Below are 27217 nucleotides of genomic sequence, written 5' to 3' on the forward strand. Positions count from 1 at the left end.
CCTGCCTCAGCCTCCCGAGTAGCTAGGACTACAGGCACTTGCCACTACACCCGGCTAATTTTTAAAAGATTTCGTAGAGATGGGGGTCTCAAATTACTGGCCTCAAGTTGTCCTCCTGCCTCAGCCTCCTAAAGTGCTGAGATTACAGATGTGAGCCACTGTGCCCACCCAAAACAGCTTTATTGAGATATAATTCACATGCTATGTAATTCACTCAAAGTATACCTGCAATGGTTTTGGGTATATTACATTATTAATTTTAAAAATTGTAAAATATGTATATATCATGAAATTTGCCATGTTAATAATTTTTTTTTTTTTTTTTTTTGAGACAGAATCTTGCTCTGTTGCCAGGCTGGAGTGCAGTGGCACAATCTCGGCTCGCTGCAACCTTCGCCTCCTGGGTTCAAGCGATTCCTCTACCTCAGCCTCCCGAGTAGCTGGGACTACAGGTGCGTGCCACCACACCTGGCTAATTTTTTACATTTTAGTAGAGATGGGGTTTCACCATGTTGACCAGGATGGTCTTGATCTCCTGACCTTGTGATCTGCCCGCCTCGGCCTCCCAAAATGCTGGGATTACAGGCGTGAGCTGCTGCGCCCGGCCATTAATAATTTTTAAGTGTACAAGTCACTGACATTTATTACATTCACAATATTGTGCAACCATCACCACTGTCTATTTCCAATACTTTTCATTTTCCCAAATAAGAATTCTGTAGCTATTGAGCAATAATTCTCCATTCCACCTCCCCACAGCCCCCAGTAACCTTTGATCTACTTTCAGTCTCCATGAATTGGTCCATTCTAGATACCTCATACAAATGGAAGCATATATATTGCTTGATAGTTTGTGTCTGGCTTATTTCCCACAGCATAATGTCCTGATGGTTCATCTATGTTGTAGCATGTATCAGGATTTCATTTGTTAGGCTCAGTGATACTCCATTTTATGTACATAACGTATTTTGTTTATCCATTCATCTGTTGATGGACACTTGGCTTGTTTCCATCTTTTGGCTGCAGTGAATGATATTGCAATGAACAGTAACACACAAGCATCTGTTCTAGCCCTTGTTTTCTATTATTTTGGGTATAGTCCTAGGAGTGGAACTGCTGGATCATATAGTAATTCTATATTCAACTTTTTGAGGAACCACCAAGCTGTCTTTTTTCATTCCCATCGGCAATGGACAAAGTTTCCAGATGCTCTCCAGTACTTGTTTTGTTTTTTTTTTTTTGTTTTGATAAAAGCCATCCTAATGCTGTAAACTGGTGTCAAATTGTGGTTTTTATTTGCATTTACCTAATGACTAATGATATTGAGCATCTTTTCATATGCTTATTGGCCATTTGTATATCTTCTTCATGTAAATATTTATTCAAATCCTTTACTCATTTTTAAATTGTTTGCTTTTGTTGTTGTTGAAATGTAGTTATATTCTGAATATTAATTCCTTATCACATATAGAGTTTGCAAATATTTTCTCCCATTCCATGGGTCGTCTTTTTACTCTCTTGATAGTATTAATTTTGACGAAGTCCAGCTTACCTGTTTTTTTCTTTTGTTGCTGGTGCTTTCGATATCCTATCCAAGAAATGTTTGACAAACCCAGTATCATGAAAATTTTTCCCTATATGCTAGCCCCTCAAGGATCAAAAGCAACAATCAGTAATCAGAACCCACAACCTTGGTTTTTGGAAAACTGGGTCTTTATTGTCCAACCTGGCTCCAGCAAGCCACACTAAGTACCTGAGCTGCTGTCCCCACAACTGACTGCCCTGGGGCTGATCAAGGTGGGTGGTAGTCACCAGTAAGTGAAGAGCTGAAATTGATCAAAACTTGCCAGCCTCCTCATCAAGCTTTCTCCTGGGTGCTGCAAGTGTTCCCTAAGATCTGAATTCCAAAATAGTTGCATCAGACAGCTCTCGCCAGTTCAATTGTTTTAATGGAGGGATAGATTCCAGGAGCTTCTTATCTCCACCATGGAGCATGATATCATCTTTGAGTAATCAGATTTTATGGCCAGCATAAAACACTGGAAATTTTAGCCCTAACATATATAAGTTGTCTCTTTCAAGAAATGCACACTGGCAGGCTGTATACTGGCTCCATTGATGGTGCCAATTCCCTTCTCTGCAACAACTGAGCTCTGGACACCTCATTCCTGCAACTTCTGAGCCCCCTTCACTCTGTCCAAGTCAGAGGCCATTCTCATCCCACCCAGGGGCCAGCATGAGTGGCACTGCCTGTTGGTGGCAGCTTAGAACAGACCAGGGGTCTCACTCCATAGCCAGTGCCAGGAAAGCATCTTTCTTCCTTCTGGAGGTAAAAAAAGAATTAAAACATAGCTTATCTCCAGAGCTGAATCAGAAAACTTTTTTCTGTTGCCTGCTTGTAGAATATATTTTCTCAATGAAAACGATATCCAAAAGGGTGGCTTGAAATCTATAATATATTTTTTATTTTTATTTTTTAAGTTTTTGAGATAGGGTCTCACTCTGTTGCCCAGGTTGGAGTGCAGTGGCACGATCATAGCTCACTGCAGCCTTGGCCTCCCAGATTCCTCCCACCTCAGCCTCCTGAGTAGTTGGGACTACAGGTGTGTGCCACCATGCCCAGCTAATTTTTTTTTTTTTTTTGATGTTTTGCAGAGATGGACTCTCCCTGTATTGCCCAAACTGGTCTCAAACTCCTGCCCTCAAGTGATCCACCCACCTTGGCCTCCTAAAGTGTTGGGATTACAGGTGTGAGACACTGCACTCAGCCTACTCATTTTTAGGTAAATTACAACCCCTAAGTTTTTTTGTGGTTGAGAAACATACTAGCTCTCATAATACTGGGGTAAGAGTTTCTGGGTTCCACAGGTTTTGCAGATTATTAAGTGGCTGTCTATCTGTCTATCGTGAATCAGCCTCCCAAAATTAAATCTCTTCATTCAAAAAAGATAGAGGAAGATTTTCTTTTTAACAAAAGAGTTTATTTTCCACACTATTTGTACAGCTGTAAACTCAAGGAATCATCCAATACTTGTACAAATCTGGGAGAACAGTTAATAAGCACCTTCAGTGGTTTCCACAGTTTAAGAATTTACCATTAAAAAATTTTAGGATAAATCTAATAAAATGAATAAAATAGTTATAAAAATCATACAAAATCATGATGAACATTTGATATAGAGGGTTTAATATGAAACGATAAATACGAAAAGAAAGTGAGACTAATTTATGGATTTGGGCTATGTAAAAGACCTACATGGTCCTCGAATCTTGTGATTCTTGGGGCTATATTTGCCTCTCAAGACAAACTCCAATTATTCAAGGAAGACTTTCTTTCAATTCAGGTTCCAATGTACTGCAGAAGCAAGTGAGGACAAAGTCAGGAGAAGGTGGGGCGGAGAGGCTGAGTGTACTGGGGTTTGAGGAAAAGAGGAGAGACTCTTTTCCCCAAAGAGAGTATCAGGCAATTTCTTCCATGTTCTCAAGTATAAGTGGTCTTTGGCAAAATGTACCATTTTCTTTTTGGAGTTACTTAAGAGTTTTACTTATTGCTGTTCTTAAATTCCTTCCCCTACCACTTCCTCTTGGGCTTTTTTATTTCTCTTGTTGATCAATCTCTTTTTTGTGATACTTTTCATTGAATCTTCTCGACTCCTTTAGCCCATCCTTTACTGACTCAAACTCCTTATGCTGAACTTTTCAATCCAAAATTTCTATTGTTTTAGGACTCTGGGAAGCAGTTGATAAAAAGATAACATGAGCTACTGATACGGTCAGGAGATGTTTTCTAAACAAATTGTAGAAATATAAACATGAAATGTGGCAATGATCCCTTTAATTAGATCATTGAGCAATAAAGGATATGAACCATTAGTATAAATATTCAATTCAGTCTTTCCGGATTGTGCTGTTAGATGAGAATACATCCAAAAAGGGCCACAGATCGAGGGAGAAACCAAGGAGGGGTGAGGTCATGGTTGAGTGTAAATTGGTTCTGTCATGTGGAGGCCAGAGGTGAGGGACTGTGGTGGGACACCATCTGGGGCCAGCCCCATCCTGTACCTCAGATAGGTCTCCATGAAAAGGAGGGACATTGGTGCCAGCAGTGGGGCTAAAGACCAGCACAGCAACAGAGACTAGAACCTTGGATGCAAGTATTTTGGGCAAAGAGGAATAATTAGTAATCTTTGGTATAATTTAAGGCACATCAAAACAATCCCCTATTCTCAAATATCTGACCTACACCTTGAAATTCCTACCATTGGACATTCTTTTGATTTAAGCCTTTAACTAACAAATGCCAATATCCTACTGCTCAAATATTGACATTCTATCTGGGAGGGGCTGCTCATTATCATCCACCAAATGCCCGTAGATCTCTAGGACAGGGTAGGTTTTGATGAAAAGGCAGAGCATGAACATTATAATGGGGGTCTAAGACAAGACAATGATGGTGAGGAACTGAGGAGTAAAACTATAGGACTGTAATAAAGAAGAAATTCAGAGCACCAAAACAAAACATTAAGGAATGCTAATTCCCTCCTTAACTCCCAACTTTTCCTAGTCAGGCCCTGGCTCATAGGTCAAGGAGCTGACAGGATGGTGGGTACCTCAAAGTGAGGCTGAGTTCATAAGGCCACAGGGAAGGGTGCAACTCAAATTTGGGAGGTTCTGTTCACCACTGGGGGGCTAGTGTTGGGAAAAGGTCCTAGGACACTGGGATGGGCATGTAATCCTCACTCAGGGGTGTATAAGTCTGTCTGAGGGTTGGGGTAGGGGTGGAGGGTTCTGTCCTTGTGTAGGGGTGGAGACTTTTCTATTAGAGAAGTCCAGGGTGCATGTTTTGGGGAACAGTAAGGGAAAAGCTGTTGGGGCTCAGGCTGGGCTGGGTCTTGGCCTAGTGGCCACTCAGCCAGAGGACACTTTTCAATCTGGACCAAGTTGCTTCAAGTAGAGTGTTGCTGTGAAATACTTGGAAAGGAAATAAGGCACTCTTGTCTTCATTTCCGTTCAATACAGTCAACTCCCAAGGTGTTGTCAGGGCAACGGCAGGTCCTGCTCCCTGGGGTGGCCAAGCAGAGGTGGGTGCAGCCGCCATTGTTCACTGAGCAGTAGTTATGGCCTGGAAAAGGCAGAAATCAGTTCAATAGCCCTCTCTCTGACCTGACTCCATAGCCACTTAAGATAGTGGGCTCCTTCTTGTGTGTGATCCCCCTTTTAGTTTCCTTGAAGCCATGCTAGGAAGGCTTCAGGAGAATGGAGACACTGTGCTAGGCAGTCAGCTGAGCTGATCCATTGTTTGTTTTATCAGCATTAAACCAGACAGACACAAACACTGATTCCCAACTTGGGGGTTATGCAGATTTTCTACTAAGGCTATTAAACAGATCTCAGGGGAAGTTCTCCAGCTCTGATTATAACATGGAATTGGAATTTTAAAGTGCAAAGTTCTTTTTATGTAGCTTGCACTCCTAGCTTCACACTGACAGGAGAAGATGAGGGAAGCTGAGAAGGAAAGTGGGTGAGGGGAGAGGCCTTCAAGAGGCAGCATAGCACAGACTCCAGGGCCAGGCTGCCTGGACTCACCCCATGAGCTGTGTGACTTGGAGCAAGTTGCTTCAGTTTGCTTATTTATGAAATGAAATAATAATAGTACCTACCTCACAGGGTTGCTATGAGGATTACATGAACTAACGAATACAAAATATTTAGAACTCTAAGTGAGTTAATATATGTAAAGTTCGTAGCTCACAGTAAGTGCCACACGTATGTTTTCAATTCTTATCATTCATTATTGTTATTGCTGTTAGGCCAAATGGATGGACTTTTAAAGCAGCAGAGATCCTAACACTGTAATATCCTAACCTGACTATTTGGAACCTGAAGACCCTATACTTTTATACCCAGCCCAAAACTCAATGCTTTTCCTCATCCTGATGACTTCATGACCTAATATTTTCTGTTTATTTAACTGGTTCACCTGCTAATGAAGACCCTGGATGCAAAGGACTGGATCTCTCTTATGGCATAATCAAGGCTACTAGTGGTCATACGGGTAGCAGCCAGAGTGTGGGCTCTGAGCCTCCAGGTGCCCCCAGTACCCCAACAGTGACAGCACAGGAAAGTTACCTTGGGGACACTGAGACAGGGCCGTGGTGATGCCATACAGCCGGGTCTGCTTGTGGGGTTGGAAAGCATCCGTCTCCTTGGAAATTGCAAGATCGAGAGCAACCACGGAATTCCTACAAAGCACCAAAGGGCAGAAGGTGAAAACACATCTGATGGCTTGAACTTGTATCTAAAAGGCAGCCTCTTTGTCATTTTGAGGATAAACTGGAGGCCATAAACAGACATGATGGCCTTCTTCCTAGACATCCCTTCCTTCTCCTGGGGTGGGCCAAGCTTGCATTTCTCTGGCATTTTACAAAAGGATAAAGACCAGCTAGCTTTCCCCTCCCACTCTAAATCCCAGGCAGGAAATGAGCTTTCTAGACAGAAGCCCCTGGCCAGTTGTCTTCTTAGTTTAATCCCTCCTTTCGCAGGAAGGGGTGGTCAAGAAGAGGCCGTGGGAATATTGCAGTTTAACAACTATAATGAAGCAGGGACATGAAGTGGACATGGAGCCCACCAGCCACGTGACCCTGGGCCAGCTCCTGGGGAAAGAACAGACGTGCTGAGGAAGTCCAGGTTTAAAGACTTGAAACCACACAGTCAGGAACATGTGGATGATAAATGGCACCTCCTGTGCCCTGGGGCCTTGTCCTCCCTCCTCCTTCATGCTCGTCTCTTGGCTCCTAACAACCAGAAGGATGAGGGAGAGGAGACATCTCTAGAGGGGACATTTCTGGAGGCTCAAAAGTCAAGCCAAGAGGCCAGATGGGAAGGGCCTGGCCTCCCAGAGACAGTGGGTGGAGAGGCAGGCCCACGCAGCCCCCATGGCTACAGCTGACGTACATCTTCCAGTCTGTGAAATACAGATTCTTCCCGTAGCTCGTCACAGCGAAAGGATACTGGAGCCCTTCGAGAACCTTGCGTCTGCTGGGCTGACTGGGGTTCAGGCATTCTGCCCGATTGGTGCCTGTGTGGAGTGGAAAGAAGTCATTCATTGTTCACGCAAGAAATGGCCCCTTTGTGCAAAAAAAACAAAAGTAATGAGGGCAAGAGTGGGAGAAATTAAGCATTACGATGACAAATCCCAGAGAACACATGGGGCTTGCTCTTAAAACCTGGCAAGTTGTCTCTTCCTCCTGTGCTGCTGCTGCTGGGGAGGCACGAACCAGTGCAGAGTAATGTAAGTTGCAAATTGCTTATCGGTATCAGGGTGACTCCAGGCTCTCTGCAGTGCCACTTACAAGACGAGGGTGGCCAACTTTTTCTTAAAGCACCAGATAGTGAATTATTTCAGGTTTTGCAGGCCAAGAGGCAAAACCAAGGACAGTATGCAGGTATCTATACAATTTTGTACCCGTATATATTTAATGTACCAGTTAAAAATGTAAAAACCATTCATAGATTCTGGGTTATATAAAGACAGGTGGCTGGTTAGATTTGGCCCCAGGGCCCTAGTTTGCCCACCCCTGCCTTAGGAGATTGAGACCCGCCTTGGACAGTGTCCAGCTTTCCATCACCTGCATCCACCCAGCAGAGCTGAGATGAGAACGCATCGAAGGTCAGTCCATTGGGTAAGCCCAGGTCATCCTGCACAAGGATCCTCCGGTTCGTGCCGTCCATGTAGGAAGTTTCAATCTTGGGGTTATCTCTGTTCCAGTCTGTCCAGTAAAGGTTCCTGGAGGAGGAAAAAGGGGGGAAAGAGGAAAAGAAATAATAAGGATGCATGAGAAAAAGTTTATGAAAAGCACTTGAAAAGAATTTCAATGAAGTGATTGGCAGACATGAAAACAGAACGCCTGAAAGGATCGAGAGGTGATAAAACACATTTTCTTTTGCAAAGACACTTGGATTTGGTTCCTCATTTGAGTTTGGTGCTTCTGTTACTAACAAATTTGGTTCCCTTTAACATAACTGACATATTATATCTCAATGAAGCTGTTAGCAAAAGAAAACAAAGTAAAACGCTATAATTGGCATAAATACATGGAATTCCCTGCATGAGGCCCACATGGAGGAGAGCACAGCAGACCCAGGGGACCAGATTAGGACAAGAAGCAGTTGTTGGCAGGGGCTGTGGTCAAAGCACCTGCCTTCAAGGAGGTGGCTGAGTGGCCACAGAATAGGAGATGTGGTCTCAAAGGGAAGGAATCAGTGTCAAGGAGCTAAGAGCCTGTTGTGTAAGAGGTAGAGCTTGCAGTAAGAAGGAAAAGCATGGATGTGCCGAAGAAACACGCAGGAAGGGAACTCCAGGGTATTCAGGCTGGGTCTGCCCCAGAAAGCAGCCTCAGGGGTCCATTTATGCCTCCCTGCTACTCTTCTGGAGTTGATATAACCTGAGTGTTGATCCACATTGAAGCCATATGGAAAATATCCAATTTCTGAGCATGCCAACTTGTAAAGTATCTCAGCAAAAGATTTGAAAGCGGGACATGGTATCAAGTCCGCACTGTAATAAATGTTCGGCATTGTACCATGGATATCTACAAGTCACCAACCGTAGACTCTTTCGTCCTGTACTCATTAATTTCAGGAGAGCGATGCTGGAGTTAAAGCCTCACATCTGAGAATCTCTAAAAGGGCAGATGCAAATCAAAGAGATGCACACACATATTTACACAAAGATACCCTCTCACGGAATCCGTTACAATGCCTCTGGGATTCACCAGGTCGTTCTCAAAGAGCACCCGGCGCTGCGAGCCGTCCAGCTTCGCCACTTCTATTCGATCCAGGTTAGAGTCTGTCCAGAAGATGTTGCGGCCAAGGTGATCAACAGCAATACCTTCTGGACTTCCAAGATCTAGAAGGGAACACAGAGCTCCTCTAATTTTTTTTGTTTTCTAAGCAGGTGAGATGAGGTTTTTCTGAATACTCAATGTTATTTCACATGGTGTCCAATCCCTGCACTTTAAGAAACCAAATGGAAATGTTAAATGCTTGTTGTTTATAAGATAAACAACACTCAAAGTGACAAATTCAAAAATGCCATTTACTCACTCTGTGGGTATCCATCATGCTGCATGTTGGGAACCAGGACAGTAACAATGACTCAGCCGAGGCCCAGTTTTGCATGAGCCCACAGCCAACCACAGTTGAGACTGAGTTCCAGGTCCTATGGGAGCCTGGAGGAGGAACCCCAGCCTGGGGAGAACAGGGAGGGGTTCCTGGGGGAGGTGACATTGCTTGAAGCTGGCATCTGAAGGACCAATAGCACTTTGTCAGACAAGGATCCTGGATGAGGGCTTTTTAGGTAGCAGGACTGGCACATAGGTATAAAGGAAGGCTGGACGTTGGCTTGAAGTGAACAGGATGTCATTGTATGTGGCTGGAGACTATGAGGGTGGGGGAGTGGTCAGAGATGAAGGTAGGAGGCCGTGTTAATGAACTTAGAACTTAGGCAGAGGGGAGGCAGTGGAAGATCTTAAGATGGGGAATGGAAAATAGTTCTATCTTGTTCATTAGTTATGGGGGATAAATGTCATTTCACAGAAATAATACTTTCAAGAAAGCATAGCTGTTATTACTTTCATACAAGTATAAGGGGTACAAAGAAGGGGTGTCAGTGATTAAAAATCACACCCCAGTCTTTACTGGGTTATAGCAATGGATTTTCAAGCCAGGAGTTGCCACTGGGTAACATGAACCTTCACTGCAAACCCTCAGCACCCATCTAACTTTACTGGAAGCTGAAGACTTCATTTGGTGTTTTATTATATAGTTTTTTAAAATTAATAATAACAATTTGTGTTTTATTGATATCACTTAGGACTCTTTCCCTTCTACTGATTAAAGGAATGAAGGTCATTTAGTATGACTGGAGTATAAGTAGGAAGTAGAACGGGCTACCCTACCTGAGGGATCTGGGGTGTGAGGAAACCATTCCAATACTGTGTGTTTTTTTGTTTGTTTGTTTGTTTGTTTTTTTGACAGGGTCTCATTCTGTTGCTCAGGCTGGAGTGCAGTGGTGCCATCTCGGCTCCCTGCAAACCTCCACCTCCTGAGTTCAAACGATTCTTTTGCCTCAGCCTCCTGAGTAGCTGGGATTACAGGTGCGCACCACCATGCCCGGCTAATTTTTGTATTTTTAGTAGAGACAGGGTTTCACCATGTTGGCCAGGCTGGTCTCAAACTCCTAACCTCAAGCGATCCCCCGCCTTGGCCTCCCAAAGTGTTGGGATTATAAGCATGAGCCACCACATCTGGCTCCAATACTGTGTTCTTTTATCAACATACAAGCAATGCAGACCCTCAGCCCCCTCTGCATTAGCCTTCGCCAGAGCCCTAATATGGTGGTGACCTTGGATGCTGGACACATCAGAGCCCCCAGAAAGCAAGCCCACCAGAGGAAGTTTATTGAGAATTAGAAACCCCACTTGAACAAGGTCTTTATTATCTAAACCCAAAGTAGAGATTTATAAAATATTAAAATATTTCCCATGTCCCTAGATGAACAGGGACAGTGAGACTGACCTCCAAAGGTCCCTTCTGGCTTTCAGATAGAGCCAGAATAAGTCATTCTGGAGTATATTTGGCGTGAGCACATCCTGTGTGAGAGACAAGAGCCACTCAGATACACGCAAAGAAAACAGAGGATACAAGCTGCTGTGTGAGAGTGTCTTTGCGAGGCACCTTGAGGAAGCTCCATGAGCTCCATGCATATCGTCTCCTTAGAACCAGCCCTGCCGGGCGCGGTGGCTCACGCTTGTAATCCCAGCACTTTGGGAGGCCAAGGCGGGTGGATCACGAGGTCAGGATATCGAGACCACGGTGAAACCCCGTCTCTATTAAAAATACAAAAAATTAGCCTGGCGTGGTGGTGGGCGCCTGTAGTCCCAGCTACTCGGAGAGGCTGAGGCAGGAGAATGGCGTGAACCCAGGAGGCAGAGCTTGCAGTGAGCCGAGATCGCGCCACTGCACTCCAGCCTGGGTAACAGAGCGAGACTCCGTCTCAAAAAAAAAAAAAAAAAAAAAAAAGAACCAGCCCTGGTCCCAGTCTCAAACCCAAGAGCAACCAACCCTCCTCTCCCTCAACCCAAAATACTTCTTTATGAGCTACTCTTCCAAGAGAAGGGTCTGGAAAATCTTATCCTTCAATGTGCAGTCCGAGGAAGAAGTATTCCTTACTGCTTACCTCAAATACTTTTTAAAGATACTTGGTTGGGACTGTAACTTAAGGAAAGAAAGAAAAGCCTGGGATCTGGGCTGCTATGAAATAAGGAAGAAAAGAAAATGATACCTAACTGTCACTGTCACTCACTAGAGAAGGACCAACCTGTACCATGCTAAGGAGATAACTGGAAGCTTCTTTCTCTCTTAAAACAAAAAAAGAAAATTATTCCCAGTGATCTTTCTTCTACAAAGATCATATTTTGGTTTAATTCTGTGTTTTCACAGTAACGAGGCTTTTGCTTGGAATGCTTCTTACTGTGCTTACAGCGTTCTTGGATGGTTATGAGCTCCAAAAGCAACAGGAAATAGCAAACAATGACCTATTCCCCTCTTCCACTGGGTTTTAAAATGAAATCGTGGATAATAACAATAACATTTTTAACACACAGAGATAGGCATTTTCAAACTGTTTTTCACTAAACCAAAGCATGAAAACTGGAAGACATAATTTAAATAGCCTACTGGCTTCCAGAAAAGGATTCAGGGTCTATGTCCAAAGCCAGACATAGTTAATTTAACCTCAGCTTCATTCCTGCTGCATCATCTCTACTGAAGGCAACAAAGAAGGGAAAAAACGCTTCAGGAGTTGTTCCACAGGCGCAGGAAATCTTCTAGAATATCAATTGTGAGGGAAACATTCCATTGAAAATAGAAAAAACTACATTCAGTGCCAAGTAAAAAGAAATACAAAATGAGGCTGCTCTATTTTAAAGATGTATCTTTGATGTGAATATTTTGCAAAGAACGCAAGATGACTCCACAGAACAAATATCATCAGCATGACAATGCCATATGAGCAAAAATATTCCCAAGTCAGTTGATGAGTCACTGAATTAAGCAACATATAATACTTGACCATTTCGGCACAGTGGAATTTTTAGAGGCCTTTGGATTTTTGTTGTAATGGTCTTTGAACTAGATAAATCATACCCATGTAAAATAGTCTTGATTTGTTGAACGTAGGCATGAAAAACAATGCACAGAGTCGTTGGTTGAGATTGGCATCCTTAATGAGGAATTTCCTCAATTGAGGAATTGAGGTTGAACACTGAAAAGTAGATTGTGCCTGCAGGGCGCGGTGGCTCCCAGCACTTTGGGAGGCCGAGGCGGGCAGATCACGAGGTCAGGAGATGGAGATCATCCTGGCTAACACGGTGAAACCCCGTCTTTACTAAAAATACAAAAAATTAGCCAGGCATGATGGCAGGCGCTTGTAGTCCCAGCTACTTGGGAGGCTGAGGCAGGAGAATGGCATGAACCCAGGAGGCAGAGCTTTCAGTGAGCCGAGATAGCACCACTGCACTGCAGCCTGGGCGACAGAGTGAGACTCTGACTCAAAAAAAAAAAAAAAAAAAAGTAGATTGTGCCTAAACCTCACGCACTTTATCATAGTAATGCAACAAAAGACTGAGAAATGTTTATGAAAGCTTGGCTTCATTTGCTGTTCTTCTCTGGCATACGTGGACACTTTGGCTGCTAGAAGCAAAACCAGAAAGGAAAAATGATATTTGCTTGCTTACCTTGTCTAATGATGGTGGTTGGCTCTCCGCCATGTAGACTAGCTCTCCCAATGGAAGGCTCAGTGATGTCCGTCCAGTAAACCATCTTGTCCACACAGTCAAAGGCCAGTCCAATGATGACTTTAGCCTGGAAGTGAAGACCAGTGGTTAGAATGGTCCATCTACAAGCATCCGATAGTGAGAATCTTTTTGCGTGCCTACAGGCATTTGGATATCTTCTGTAATGAAGTGTCAAGTGTTTTGCTCATTTAAAAATTATTATTATTGAGTCGTAGGAGTTGTTTGTATATTTCAGATAAAGCTCTTGTCATATACATATACACGCACATCTATATGTGTAGGAATTTGTGTGTGTGTATGTATATATGCATAAATATGTATTTTTTGAGACAGGGTCTCTGTTGCCCAGGCTGGAGTGTAGTGGCGTGATTACTGCTCACTTCAGCCTCAACCTCCTGAACTCAAGTCATCCTCGCCCTCAGACTCTCAAGTAGCTGGGACTACAGGCATGTGCCACCATGCCTAGCTAATTTCTTAAATTTTTTAGTAGCAACAGGGTCTCACTGTCTTGCCCACTCTGGTCTCAAACTCCTGGCTCAAGCAAGCCATCTGACACAGCCTCCCAAAGTGCTGGGATTACCAGCACCAGCCACTGCACCCACCTGTTGTTTCTTCTCAGTATGTAGTTTGCCCTTTCATTTTCTTAATAGTGTTTGGAAGAGCAAAGGCTTTTAATGTTTAGTAAGTCTAATTTATTATTTTTTCCTTTTATGGCTAATGCTTTTTGAATACTAAGAAATCTTTGCCTACTTGAAGGTGATAAAGAAAAAGAAATAAAAGGCATACATATTGAAGAAGTAAAATTACTCTATTCTAAGATAATATGGTTATTTATGTAGAAAGTCATGGGGAATCTATAAAACTACTATAACCAAAAGTGAATCTAGCAAGGGTGCAAGATACAAAGTCAATATAAAATTATTTTTCTATATACTAGCAAAACATAGAAAATAAACCTTAATAATTGTGACAGCATCAAAAAAACAGAAAATATATAAGGATAAACATTTTTAAATATGCCAGATTCCACACTGAATGCTATAAAACATTGCAGCATGAAACTATAAAAGACCCAAATAAATGAAGGGATAAATAAGGTTAAATGTAAACAATTACATTTAAATTGTAGCTGGGACTACATTAAATTGTAGCTGGGACTACAAACATGTGCCAGCACACCTAGTTAATTTTTCTATTTTTTGTAGAGACAGGGTCTCACTATGTTGCCCAGGCTGGTCTCGAACTCCTGAGCTCAACTGATCCAGCTGCCTGGGCCTCCCAAAGTCCTGAGATTACAGACGTAAGCCAGTGCACCCAGACAACGCTGTGCACTTTTAAGATATTCACTCTCTTAAACCATCACAACCAAATGCTCAGGCCCCAACTGTGGGTACCGCCTTCACAGCATCCCATGCTTATCAACTTCTCTGGCCTTCCATGGTACTAAGGAAAGAGAACATTTCCTTCAGCAAACATGCTCATCAACTTCTCTGGCCCTCCATGGCATTAAGGAAAGAAAACATTTCCTTCAGCAAACACACCCAGAGTCCTTTTCCACACATTGGTTCTTACAAAAGTGAGACAGAAAAGGACCGGAGGAGGCAAAGTTGAGTAACGTTTTACATGTGATTTGAGTTTCACGAAAATCTACTGGGCTATAGTTCGGTTTGAAAAGCCACTGAGATTTAGCTCTGAGTAAGCCAGCCCCTCCTCAGAAGAGGCAAATCAATTACACGCCAGTCACTCATTAATGAGTATTTATTAGGTGCTCATTATGTATGACGAACTATGGTGATATTTAGACAAAACTCCAACCTAGAAAGAACACTGAGTTACTTAACTTATCTAAAGCAACCACCTCAAAACAAGCCATCTGCCCATGGGTTGATTTGGCAAAGCCTTGTCGAGATCTTTTGCAAATTAAAATATTTTAAAACTATAGGCATTCATACTTACGTAAAATTTAGCCTTTGGGAGAAACCAGGTGACAGGTACACAGGACCTCTCTGTATACCTTTCCAACTTCCTGTGGCTCTGATTACTTCAAAATAAAAACTTAAAAACAAAACAGAAGCACAAACTTTTCCCTTGATCAGACAGTGAGGAGTTCCTTTCTTTAGATGCCCATGAGAGGCTCAGGGAGAAGCTGCTGGGCTGTATGATCTCAGCATGTGGTGAGGTTAGATTCTGTCAATAGCCTGGAAACTATTGAAACACTGAATTGTTCAGTTACAAGAAACCCTGGGAGTGGGTGCTTGGTCGTGGACACAGTACTAGGCATTACGAAGCCAGAGAAGGATTCAGGAGGGAGGGTCTCAGGACCAAGGAAGTGGTGGACCAGGATGATCTTTTACTGGGAAAATCAGGAGGATGAGCACATACTTCCTCCTCAAGGGGTCAAGTCAAAAAGGACAGTGACCCTTACCTCACACCACATACAAAAATTAACTCAAATGAATCAAAGACCTAAATGTAAGAGCAAACTTATAAAACTCTTAGAAGAAAACCAGGGGGAAAGCCTCATGACATTGGATTTGGCAACAATTTATTGGATATGATAACAAAAGCACAGGCAACAAAAGAAAAAAAAGGTAAATTGGACTACATCAAAATTAAAAATTTCTGTGCGTCATAGGACACAATCAAGAGAGTGAAAAGACAACCCATGGAATGGGAGAAAATATTGTGAACCATGTATCTTTTAAAGAGTTAATATCCAGAATATATAAAGAATTCCCACAACTCAACAACAATGAAAGAACCGATCAAAAAATAGGCAAAAGGATTTAAGTAGACATTTCTCCAAAGAAGATATACAAGTGGTCAATAAGTACGTGAAAAGATGTTCAATGTTATAAATTATTAGGAAAATGCAAATCAAAACCACTTCACACCTGTTATGACTATCATTAAAAACAAAAACAGCCAACAAGTTTTGGTAAGGAAATAGAGGAATTTAAATTAAACATAGAATTACCGTATGATCCGGCAATTCCACTTTGGTATATGTATCGAAAATAAGTTAAAGCAGGGACTCGAACAGATATTTGTATACCCGTGTTCATAGCAGCATTATTTGCAAAAGCCAGAAGGTGGAAGCAATTGCCGATAGATGAATAAATAAACAAAATATGGCAGATCCATACAATGAGATTTCAGCCTTAAGAAAGAAGGAAATTATGACACATGCTACAATATGGATGAACCTGAGGACATTATGCTAAGTGAAATATGCCAGACACAAATGACAAATACTGTATGATTCTGCTTCTAGGAGGTACCTAGAAAAGTCAAAAGTATAAGGGCAGTAAGTAGAATGGTGGCTGCCAGGGGCTAGGACATGAGTGGTGGGAGAATGGGGAGGTATTATTTAATAGCTTCAGTTTGGGATGATGAAAAAGTTCGGAGATGAATGGAGGTGATAGTTGCATAACATTGTTTATATACTTAATACCACTTTCAACAGTTTTTTTAAAAGACGATGAATGTTTATCCTGTTGTTTCAGCATTCCCCCTTCCACCACCTAGCCCACTTAAATTATCTGCTTTTTTTTTGAGACAAGAGTCTCGTTCTGTCGCCCAGGATCTCAGCTCACTGCAAACTTTTCCTCCCAGGTTCAAGCAATTCTTGTGCCTTAGCCTCCCAAGTAGCTGGGATTACAGGCATGCGCCACCATGCCCAAATAATTTTTGTATTTTTAGTAGAGATGGGGTTTCTCCATGTTGCCCAGGCTGTAAATTATCTGCTTTTTATTGCCTCACATAACATTTAGCCTCTCCCCTTGGTCCTGGGAAAGAATGTCTTTCACAGGGAATTTAACCCATTCCTATTACCTGAGAGCATGTGCTGGAGATGGAAATGACACAGATGATCTTCAAGGGGTTTACATTTTCAGCAAGGCAATAGATGAATACCACGATCATGCATGCATTTGTTCGGCAAATATTTTTTTGAGTGCTTCCTATATGCCAAGCAGTTTTGGGTCTAGAAATACCACATGAAACCAATACCTCCATGAAAGAAATGAACAGTTCCTGTCTTGTGGTGCTGCTATTTTAATAGGAAGATACATGTCAGATACACAACACAAATATGGGTATTTAATGCATCACATAGTGCCAAGAGCTCTGATGAAATACAAAGCAGCATAAAGAGCTAGAGAGCAGTGGTGGCTGCTGTCTGGATGAGGGGATCAAGACAGGCCTCTCTGAGAGATGATGTTTTGGCAGAAATTTGCACGAAGTGAGGCAGTGAACTGTGCAATTGTCAGGCAGGGGAAACTGCAAGTGCAAAGGCCCTGAGACATAAATGTGCCTGGTACATTCAAGAACCAGCCAGAGGGCCAGAGGGTTGAAGCCGGTAAGTGAGGTGAGAGTGGTAGGGAACAGGGTGGGAGAGGGAGCCAGAGGCCAGATCCTGTAGGGCTTTGAGGGCCATGCAAAGGACTGGATTTTATTCTGAGTGAAGAGGGAGCCCATTTGAGGGCTTTGTGCAGGAAAAGGACATGAATCTCATAAAGACTTCTTTGCCAGTGGCTTTTGAAAAGTATTTCGATTTTGGATACTTTTTTGCTGATGTTTCCTCCCTGGTCCCAAAGAAGGGATGTGGCTGTGTGTGTGGCATCTATGAAATGGAGATCAATTCAGGAAGAGTAAATAGAAAAAGAAGAAAACACAATGGGTAGAGAAAGGAGGAAGATAAGAAAAACTGAAAGCTGGGCCTGTGGCAGACAAGATGGCCCAAGTAGCAGCTTTACCAAGAATTTTCAAGCAGACTTTGTGCCCCCAGTGAGGAATGATAGGGCTTTCTGCTGGACTTTCTTTTACAAGAGCAAATGATCTCAGACCCTCCCTCTCCTTCACTCCTCATGGGACCCTCACAGCCCCTCCCACTGCTCCAGCAACTCTGACTCAGCCTTGTAGTGGAAGCCTGCAGGTCTCAGGTTTGGTTTCTTGGCAGGGGTCAGGATCAGATAAAACAGAAAGGCTTTTCTGAATTGCCCAACCGCTATCTAATGGGAAAAGAAGTCCCTAAATCACAAAATGCATCTTTGAAGCTTTGAAAGCCTCTAAAAACTCCAATGCTTGTTGTTACGTCAGGGCAGATATGAGGCTCTTAAATTGAGCAGCTGCTGAAAGATGAATCACTATGAATTTGGCAGGGGAATGAGAAGATCACAAGCAGCTCAGCAATACAGTGGCCCCATCTAGAGATGGTCACCCAGGGCCATGTGGAATGAGCACCCATGGTTCCAGGGGTTGAGGCTGGGGTTCTGGTCTGACCTCATCCTGCTTGTTTCTCCAGGTCACTGAAGCAGGAGCTGTCACCAGGTACAATCAGCCAGCACTCACCGGGACATGAAGGAAAGCCTTCGCTTCTGTCTTCCTCATGGTATTTCCCTCCAGGGGCAGGCGCTCAATCTTCCCAGTCTGGGCAAAGAGTAAATGGGTCCCGGGGGGCAAGGGGATCACGGCGGTAGGCACTGCGGGTCCTTGGTGAATCGGGGGAGCCACTGTACTCAGACCTGCATGGCAGAAGGGGTCAGTGAGTGAGGCCCATGTGCACCAGGAACGCACAGATGCATACACACACCCACACACATGCACACACAATACACACACCCACACATCAGGTCACATCACCTTCATGGCACCACAAACTGCCACAGCCACACAATGCCCATTTTATAGTTGAAAGCACCAGAAGTAGAAAGCCCTCAGTCAATCAAAGGGCACTGATGAAGAAGGTAATACATAGCATTAAAGGTCATGTGAAAACAAAATGGCTTGGCCTCCCTCTTTTTCTTTTTTTTTTTTTTTGAGATGGAGTCTTGCTCTGTCACCCAGGCTGGAGTGCAGTGGCGCGATCTTGGCTCACTCCAACCTCTGCCTGCCTGGTTCAAGCGATTCTTGTGCCTCAGCCTCCTGAGTAGCTGGGATTACAAGCACGCGCCACCATACCCAGTTAATTTTTGTATTTTTAGTAGAGACGGGGTTTCACCATGTTGGCCAGGCTGGTCTCGAACTCCTGACCTCAAGTGATCTGCCCACCTAGGTCTCCCAACGTGCTGGGATTACAGGTGTGAGCCACTGTGCCTGGCCGGCCTCCCTCTTAATAGAAAAGCTTTGGCTACTCATGCTGTGCTGCGGGCACTGGCGCTAGAGGAAGGAACCAAATAAGAGCAGCACCAGCAGCACCCGCAGCAGCACAACAGCGAAAACAGCATCCCTGAACGCCCTGCCCACAGGGAGCCAGGTTCCAGTGCAAACTATTGAGCTTTTTCATGCTGGAGGAGCCTAGCAGAATGAGTTGCCCCATACGGTGCACTCTGTCCCGGTGCCACAGGGATGGGAGAGCCTGGGGCCTGACAAGCAAGAACATGACATTTATGGGCTTCCAAGAACAAAATCATGGCCAGGGGCTCCTTTTCCCTCCGAATCAGGCTTGCCTTCCCATCTGCTGACCTCAACCTCTGGCCCGGCTCCTTGATTTACTTGATAAGACAATGTCCCAGGAGGGACACACAGCTGTGCTGTGGAGTAAGGAGGGCTAAGAGGGCTGATCGGGTGTCCGGAGACCTGAGCCCTGTCCTGGCCCCGCCCACTCACTGCCTGTGTGCTCAGGGCATGCATCTTCCAGGGCCTGGTCTCCTGCTCTCTACAATGAGAGCTGGACAAGGTTGTCTCCAAGGTCACTTTCTCTTGTCTATCTTGCCTATTTCACCCAATCAGTGACATAAACCAATCTGGTCAACCTCTTTCATATCTCTGAAATCCATCTGTTTCTCACCTGGATTCATCATAAGTAGTGCAACAGCCTTCACCTCCCCCCGCCAGGGACTGTCAAGCCTGCCTCTCAGCTTCTACCCACTGAGCCAGTGATATTCTAAAACTAAACCCTGCTTCACATGGGCGCCTGCTCCAAACCTACCCCAGGCTCCTCGTTGCCCTCACGACCAATACGCAGGCTTAGAAACGTGGCTCACATGGTGTTGCTTCTGGAAAGCCTCACCCATGAGCCTACCGCCCCACACAAGCCAGGATTCCTCTTCGGCTCCTGGTTGCTGTCTGCTTCTCCTAAAGCTCATCTCCCTACACGGTTCCTGTTTATTCACTGTCCTTTCCGCTTCTTGGGGGCCCAGCACCGTGACTTTCCTCTGGATATCCTAGCACCCACCACAGCATTGGCCCCTCAGTGAATGTTGGCTGCGTGAATGAGTGAAGTTTCTGAGTAATTATTTTACTGTTTCTTAGCAGCTTTGGGGAAATATTTGATAGGAGATCAATCTATGATTATTAGCTAAATTGGGAGTGGAGATTCAAAGATTCATTATATTCGCTTTTGGTAATTTGTGACAATAACCAATTTCTACATTTGCAACAGAAGCAGAATTTTAGAGCTGGGAATCACTCTCGGGATTATTTTGCCTCATGTTTAGGTTGAGACTGAGGACACTGAGGCTGGGGAAGGTGTCTGTCCAGAGTCACACAGCCACCAGGCTGGGCCTTACACAGGGTCCCTGGCCCCTAGGACAGCAGCTTCCCACTGCCTCCGGTGATGGTCTTAGAGCCAGCTCATGCAGAAAGCTCTGTGGCTGTTTGCTCCTTGGATTGGAAAATCAACCCAAGTAACTAAAGGCCCCAGGGCACGATTGAAGGGGGCAAGGGTTGCAAGGGTCTGAACAGGTCCTACTGCCTAGGACACAGAGCCCTGGGGAAGGGTTCAGGTTGGTCCCCACCATCCCTGCCATGTCCCAGTGCAGGAGCATTCCACCTCCACGCCTCCCTCAGCAGAGGGTTCTTCTGGAAGCCCCAGAGCACACACAGCCGCTCTGCTACCATTAAGGGTACTGCTGTGGCAGGCCCCACTGGGTATTTACACCCTGCACGTGTGTGTTGGGTGGGGAAAGAGAAAGAAGAGGGTAAGAGAACAGAGACGGTGAGGAGGAGAAGAAGCATGGGCAGGAGCAGGGTAAGTGAGAGGGAAGAGGAGTGCAGCAGGGAGGGGTGGGGCTGGAGCCAGTGGAACAGTTTAAGCTTTAGGGCCAGCAGAAGAGCCAAGTGCGTGTTCAGCAATTCCGGTCACCCGAGGTCCTTCTCAGGCACACGCCCAAGCACGACCTGCACCCACTTACACGGGGGCGTCATCCCGGGCCTGGTCCTGGTGCCCTCCACCTCGCGGCCGTCGCGATCCACGCACCAGCAGTAGCCGGTGCTGCCGTGGCACTGGGTGGGCGCGTAGTGCCCGTGCGCATCGCACTCAGGAACGAACAGCCCCGGAGGAATGGGTCGCTGTGGGTCTGCCACCCCCGCCGCCCCGAGAATGTGTTCTCGCTCGTGCTGGCACCGGGTTTTCTCCACCTCTATCAGAGAAACAGGCAACAAGAAAGCTGTCAGGTGCGTCATCCGTCAGGTGCGTCATCCGTCAGTGCTCCCTGGCGGGGCTGCAGGAGTCCCCACAGCTCGCTCAGAACCACGAGGGCTGCCTGTGTATCACTGGGTTTTGTTTCATCAGTTATTCAAAATGCAGAAACATCATTATTATTGAATAGGTTTAATGTCAAGAAAATGATATTTACATCTCCTTTTTACTCCTAGGTAGTTCCTTTTAAAACACTTTTTAAAAATTGAGGCAAAAAGAATTGAAGCAAACTGATAGAACATAAAGTGAACCTTTTTTTTTTTGCTTTTTTGAGATGGTGTTTCGCTCCTGTTGCTCAGGCTGGAGTGCAGTGGCACCATCTCAGCTCACTGCAACCTCTGCCTCCCGGGTTCAAGTGATTCTCCTGCCTCAGCCTCCAGAGTAGCTGGGATTACAGGCGCACACCACCATACCCAGCTAATTTTGTATTTTTAGTAGAGACAGGGTTTCACCATGTTGGCCAGGCTGGTCTGGAACTCCTGGCCTCATGTGATCCGCCCACCTCAGCCTCCCAAACTGCTAGGATTACAGGCATGAGCCACTGTGCCCCGCCGAGTGAACCATTTTTAAGTAAACAATTCAATGGTATTTAGTGCATTCACCATGCTAAGTAACTACCAACCTCTACCTAGTTCTGAAACATTTTCATCACCCCAAAAGGAAGCCCATATGCATTAAGCAGTTGATCCCCGTTTCCCCCTTCTTCCCAGTCCCTGGCAACCATCAATCTGCAGTCTGTCTCTGCAGACCTACCTATCCTGGATATTTCGTATACACAGAATCATACAACATGTGACATTTGTGTCTGGCGTCTTTCACTTAGCAGAATGTTCTCAAGCTTTATCCAAGTGGTAGCATGTATTAGAACCTGCTTCATATTCATGGCTGAATAATATTGCATTGTAGGGACAGATCATATTTCGCTTATCCATTGATGAACATCACTGGGTTTTATTTTAAGAAATTTTTTTGTTCGTTTTTTTCTAAATGAGTCATTTTTATCATCTCAAGCTTCTTTTTTTTTTTGAGACGGAGTGTCGCCCTGTTGCCCAGACTGGAGTACAGTTGCATGATCTCGACTCACTGCGAACTATGCCTCCCAAGTTCAAGCGAGTCTCCTGCCCTAGGCTCCCACATAGCTGGGATTACAGGCAAGCACCACCACATCTGGCTGATTTTTATATTTTTAGTAGAGACGGGGTTTCACCATGTTGGCCGTGCTGGCATCTCAAGCTTCTTGATAACCAACAAGTCAAGGCCAAAGATTTCAGGGACCAGATACCACCACGTGCATTTACCAACATTTGTATGTTTTCCTTTATTTATGTCCTGCTTTTTGGCATGGAAATCGACCTCTAAACGGTATAACTCAGATCTTAAGACAGGGAAATACAGTGAACACTCCATATCCACGGGTTCAACATCTGTGGATTCAACCAACCACAGATTGAAAATATTTGTAAAAATAAAAAGGACGGTTGTGTTTGTACTGAACATGAACAGATTTCTTTTTTGTCATCATTTCCTAAACAACACAATATAACAACTTCTTACATGGCGTTCACATTGTACTAGGTATTATAAGTGATCTAGAGATGATTTAAAGTCCATGGGAGGGTGTGCATAGGTTATATGCAAATACTACACCATTTTATATCAGGGACTTGAGTACCTGCGGATTGGTATCTTCAGGAACCAATGCCCCGTGGATACTGAGGGACAACTGTACTTCTAAAGCTGTGGAATTGCTAACAATCAGCTATGGCCTGGAATAAACAACTTCCAAGCCGTAGTGGGTTCCACACTGGTTAGAGTTCAGTCACCAGTCCAGAGTTGTAGCCTCTGCAGTATCGACCACACAAAGCAATGTCCAGACACCGGGAGGTACCCATTCTCCACGTCACTGTCTGCTAAGAGCTATACTTCATCCATGTCTTGTTGCCTCTCCCTCCCAGGCCTTTCCACATGCTATTCTTTTTGTGACTCTCCTTCTCCCTGTCTAGTTAATCCTTCAGAAATCAGCTTAGGCACCTAACTCCCTTCAGGAAGCCTGTTCAGCTCCCCAAGGCTGAGTCCAATCCCCTCTGTGAGCTCCCAGGGTGATCTGGGCTTGCCCACACCATACCTCTATCTCCCTGACAAAAATCTCCTTAACATTTAGTCAAGAAGCATCTACTTCGTCAGGCACAGTGGCTAACATCTGTAATTCCGGCACTTTGGGAGGCCAAGGAGGGAGGATCACTTGAGCCCTGGAGCTCAAGAACAGCCTGGGCAACACAGCAAGACCCATCTCTACAAAAAATAAAAAACTTCTCTGGCTGTGGTGGCATGCACCGGTGGTCCCAGCTACCTGGGAGGGTGGGGCAGGAGGATCTCTAGAGCCCAGGAGTTTGAGGCTGCGGTGAGCCATGTTCACACCACTACACTCCAGTCTGGGTGACAGAGCAAGACCCTGTCCCCACCACCAAAAAAAAACGAAAACCCAAAAAACCAAGAAGTACCTACTTGACTGTGCTGGGGTATGCACACAGGAATAACCCATAGCACCTGCCCTCAGGGAGCTTACAGTCTGGAGGGAAGCCAACAACTGAACACACATTTACAATTCAGTGAGTGGCTGCCTTGACAGAGGAGCCCAGGAGACAGCAGCTACGCAGAAGAGATCGTCCACAAGGCCTGGAGAGCCAAGGAATGCCTAGGTGCTTTTTAAAAAATATATAATTTGTATTTCTCTTTTTAATTCTGTCCATTTTCACTCCATGTATTTTTTTTTTTTTTTTGAGACAGGATTTCACTCTGTCACCCAGGCTGGAGTGCAGTGGTGCAATCTCAGCTCATTGAAACCTTCACCTCCCAGGCTCGAGCAATCCTCACACCTCAGCCTCCTGAGTAGGTGGAACTACAGGCATGTATCACCACATTTGGCTAATTTTTTTGTATTTTTAGTAGAGATGGGGTCTCACTAGGTTGCCCAGACTGGTCTCGAACTACTGAGCTCAAGTGATCCATCCATCTTGACCTCCCAAAGTACTGGGATTACAGGTGTGAGCCACCACGCTTGGCCACTTTATGTATTTTTTTAAGTGGCAGGGTCTTGCTATGTTGCCCAGGCTGGCCTCCAACTCCTGGACTCAAGTCATCTTCCTGCCTCAGTCTTCTGTGCTTTTTTTTTTTTTTTTTGAGATGGAGTTTTGCTCTTGTTGCCCAGGCTGGAGTGCAGTGGCGTGATCTCGGCTCACTGCAAACTCTGCCTCCTGGGTTCAAGCGATTCTCCTACCTCAGCCTCCTGAGTAGCTGGGATTACAGGTGCTTGCCACCATGCCCAGCTAATTTTGTATTTTTAGTAGAGATGGGGTTTCACCATGTTGGTCAGGCTGGTCTTGAACTCCTGACTTCAGGTGATCTGCTCGCCTTAGCCTCCCAAAGTGCTGGGACTGTAGGCATGAGCCACCATGCCTGGCCTCCTCTGTGCTTTTTTTTGATGAGTAGAAGATTATACTTGAATAGGTCTAGGGTTGGGTTCAACTGACTTTTCCTGTTAAGAGGAAGAATAAATATTTTCAGCTTTGTGGGCCATGAGGTCTCTGTCACAACTATGCAACTTTCATGGTTGTAGCATGAAAGCAATCATGTTTCATACATCAATGAATGAGTGTGGCTTTCCCAATAAAACTTTATTTACAAAAACAAACAGTGGGCCAGATTTGGCCTATGGGGACTGTAGTTACCAACCCCCGCTCTAGGGCATTACTGGTTATGTTAAGGGGAAATATATACTTATTTGTATATATGTTTACATATGTGTACATTAATTAATATATACTAAAATGTTAATAATAAAAATATACTGTAATCACATAGACTGGAATATTATATATTTCTCAGAATTTTGCACCTGGGAATGTTTTTGGTTCCCAGTTCCATTACTTTTTTTTTTTTTTTTTTTAAGTCAGAGTCTCACTTTGTCTTCCACAGGCTGGAGTGAAGTGGCCTGATCTCAGCTCACTGCAATCTCTGCCTCCTGGGTTCAAGCAATTCTCCTGTCTCAGCCTCCCGAGTAGCTGAGACTACAGGTGCCCATCACCATGTCTGGCTAATTTTGAATTTTTTTGGTAGAGACGGGGTTTCACTATGTTGGCCAGGCTGGTCTCGAACTCCTGACCTCAGGTGATCCACCTGCCTTGGCCTCCCAAAGTGCTGGGATTACAGGTATGAGCTACCACGCCTGGCCTCAGTTCCATTACTTCTGGTGTCACCTTGCACGTGTCAATGATACAGATTAAGCTGTGCCTCCTGCAGCAGTGGAACAGGGATGGCAGTAATAACAGATCTCATAGGACTGTCTGAGGAGTCAGTGGGAGGTGACGAGACAAGGCACACAGAGACATTTCGAGCTCTGCACCCAGATGTTCATTTGCGACTGGATGCCTGCGAGGCAGACACAGTGACATTCCACAAGTGTGTTGCCAGTGGATATTTGAAGTACCTTCGTCTGTGTTGCCAGTTCTCACGTTGGCTTGCTTAACGTGGTTGCTCCCTTGGTGAGAAGCAGTTAGCATGCCAGGAAAGTATTTGTAGAACCCGGCAAGAGAAAACCATGCATGCTTTTCTTTTGTCCCAGAGGCTAATTAATATAAAAAACAAAACAAAACATTTGAAGTAGGAAGCACCAAACCAAGATACAAGCAAGCCATCTGGTTAGAATAAAAAATGTCTAGCTGGGCGTGGTGGCTCACACCTGTAATCCCAGCACTTTGGGAGGCTGAGGCGGGTGGATCACCTGAGGTCAGGAGTTTGAGACCAGCCTGGCCAACATGGAGAAACCCCGTTCTGTACTAAAAGTACAAAAATTAACTGGGTATGGTGGTGGGCACCTGTAATCCCAGCTACGCGGGAGGCTGAGGCTGGAGAATCGTTTGAACCCGGGAGGCAGAGGTTGCAGTGAGCCGAGATCGTGCCATTGCACTCCAGCCTGGGCGACAAGAGCAAAACTCCGTCTCAAAAAAAAAAAAAAATCTGGTTTTGTTCACTCTTGAATGTAAAACGTGTTTACTTCCACAAAATTTTATGTTGGCTAGGGTTTTAGAGTTTTCATATAAGCTGTTTCCATACACAGATATATTTCATTTGATTCTCATTGCAATCCTACACGATAAGTAACTGCAGTTTTTACACCAAATGAGGAAACTGAAACTCAGAGAAGTTGAGACTCCTTCAGGCCACAGCACTGGTTGGTGGCTCGGTTCTAACGAGAACCTAGGTCTCTGGGTTTCTGGTCTAGCCCCGCCTTTCTGGTCTGGCATCTGGCGTCCACATTGCCATGCTTAGACGACTCCCTCACATTGAACCTGTTATGACAACAACGATGTGCACACATCACCTTAGCACATTCACCAAAATTACCTGTGCATCCACAGACCCATTTTCCTACCAATCACATCTGCATATGGTGGTGCTTTTCCAGTTAGAAAACAAACTGGTATTCTGTGTGCTGTCAACCAAACAAAACTTTTCAGGCAGTAAGCGCTGTTCCACTTTATGTGGCTGACGGAGTTGTGTTAACAAAGTATTTGGCCAGCACACAAAATCTCAAGGGATCTAGAATTTACAGTGGAACTTTGAAGTACTGTATCTTGAACTTGTAAAAAGGAGAGGGAACCTCAACTGTACTCAGGAAACAGAATCTCAAGTGTGTTTATAAAAAGCTGTGATCTTGGTGGACTTCCTGGGCCAGCAGACAGTGGGAGCGGCCCAGGGGCTCTAGGGAGAGACCCCTGCTGAGTCTCCCAGGCCCCCATGGGAAACTTTTTCCATGAAAGGCCTGGTGGATGGGGTGGGGGTAGTGGGGATGCTAAAGACTCATTTCCTGAGCTTGTTTCTGGTTGATAAGTTGATGACTCAGACAAGCGTCTTCTTACTCATCTAGTTCAAGCTGCTA

The 27217-nt window shown here is 44.7% G+C and overlaps 1 protein-coding gene across 1 annotated transcript in view; it reads right to left on the reverse strand.

The window, feature by feature from the left end:
- Positions 1-2959: 2959 nt before the first annotated feature.
- The window catches only part of NID1 (nidogen 1), an 89956-nt gene continuing 65698 nt past the window's right edge, over positions 2960-27217 (reverse strand). The window contains exons 13-20 of the mRNA XM_055234454.2: positions 20993-21220; positions 18210-18382; positions 12798-12924; positions 8737-8908; positions 7629-7786; positions 6955-7078; positions 6130-6242; positions 2960-5122 (exon numbers count right to left, since the gene is read on the reverse strand). Of these exons, the coding sequence (XP_055090429.1) occupies positions 5001-5122; positions 6130-6242; positions 6955-7078; positions 7629-7786; positions 8737-8908; positions 12798-12924; positions 18210-18382; positions 20993-21220 (1217 nt within the window). The 3' untranslated portion in view covers positions 2960-5000. The remainder of the gene's footprint in view (positions 5123-6129; positions 6243-6954; positions 7079-7628; positions 7787-8736; positions 8909-12797; positions 12925-18209; positions 18383-20992; positions 21221-27217) is intronic.

This window comes from Symphalangus syndactylus, chromosome 19, assembly GCF_028878055.3.
Source record: "Symphalangus syndactylus isolate Jambi chromosome 19, NHGRI_mSymSyn1-v2.1_pri, whole genome shotgun sequence".
Taxonomy (NCBI): Eukaryota; Metazoa; Chordata; class Mammalia; order Primates; family Hylobatidae; genus Symphalangus; species Symphalangus syndactylus.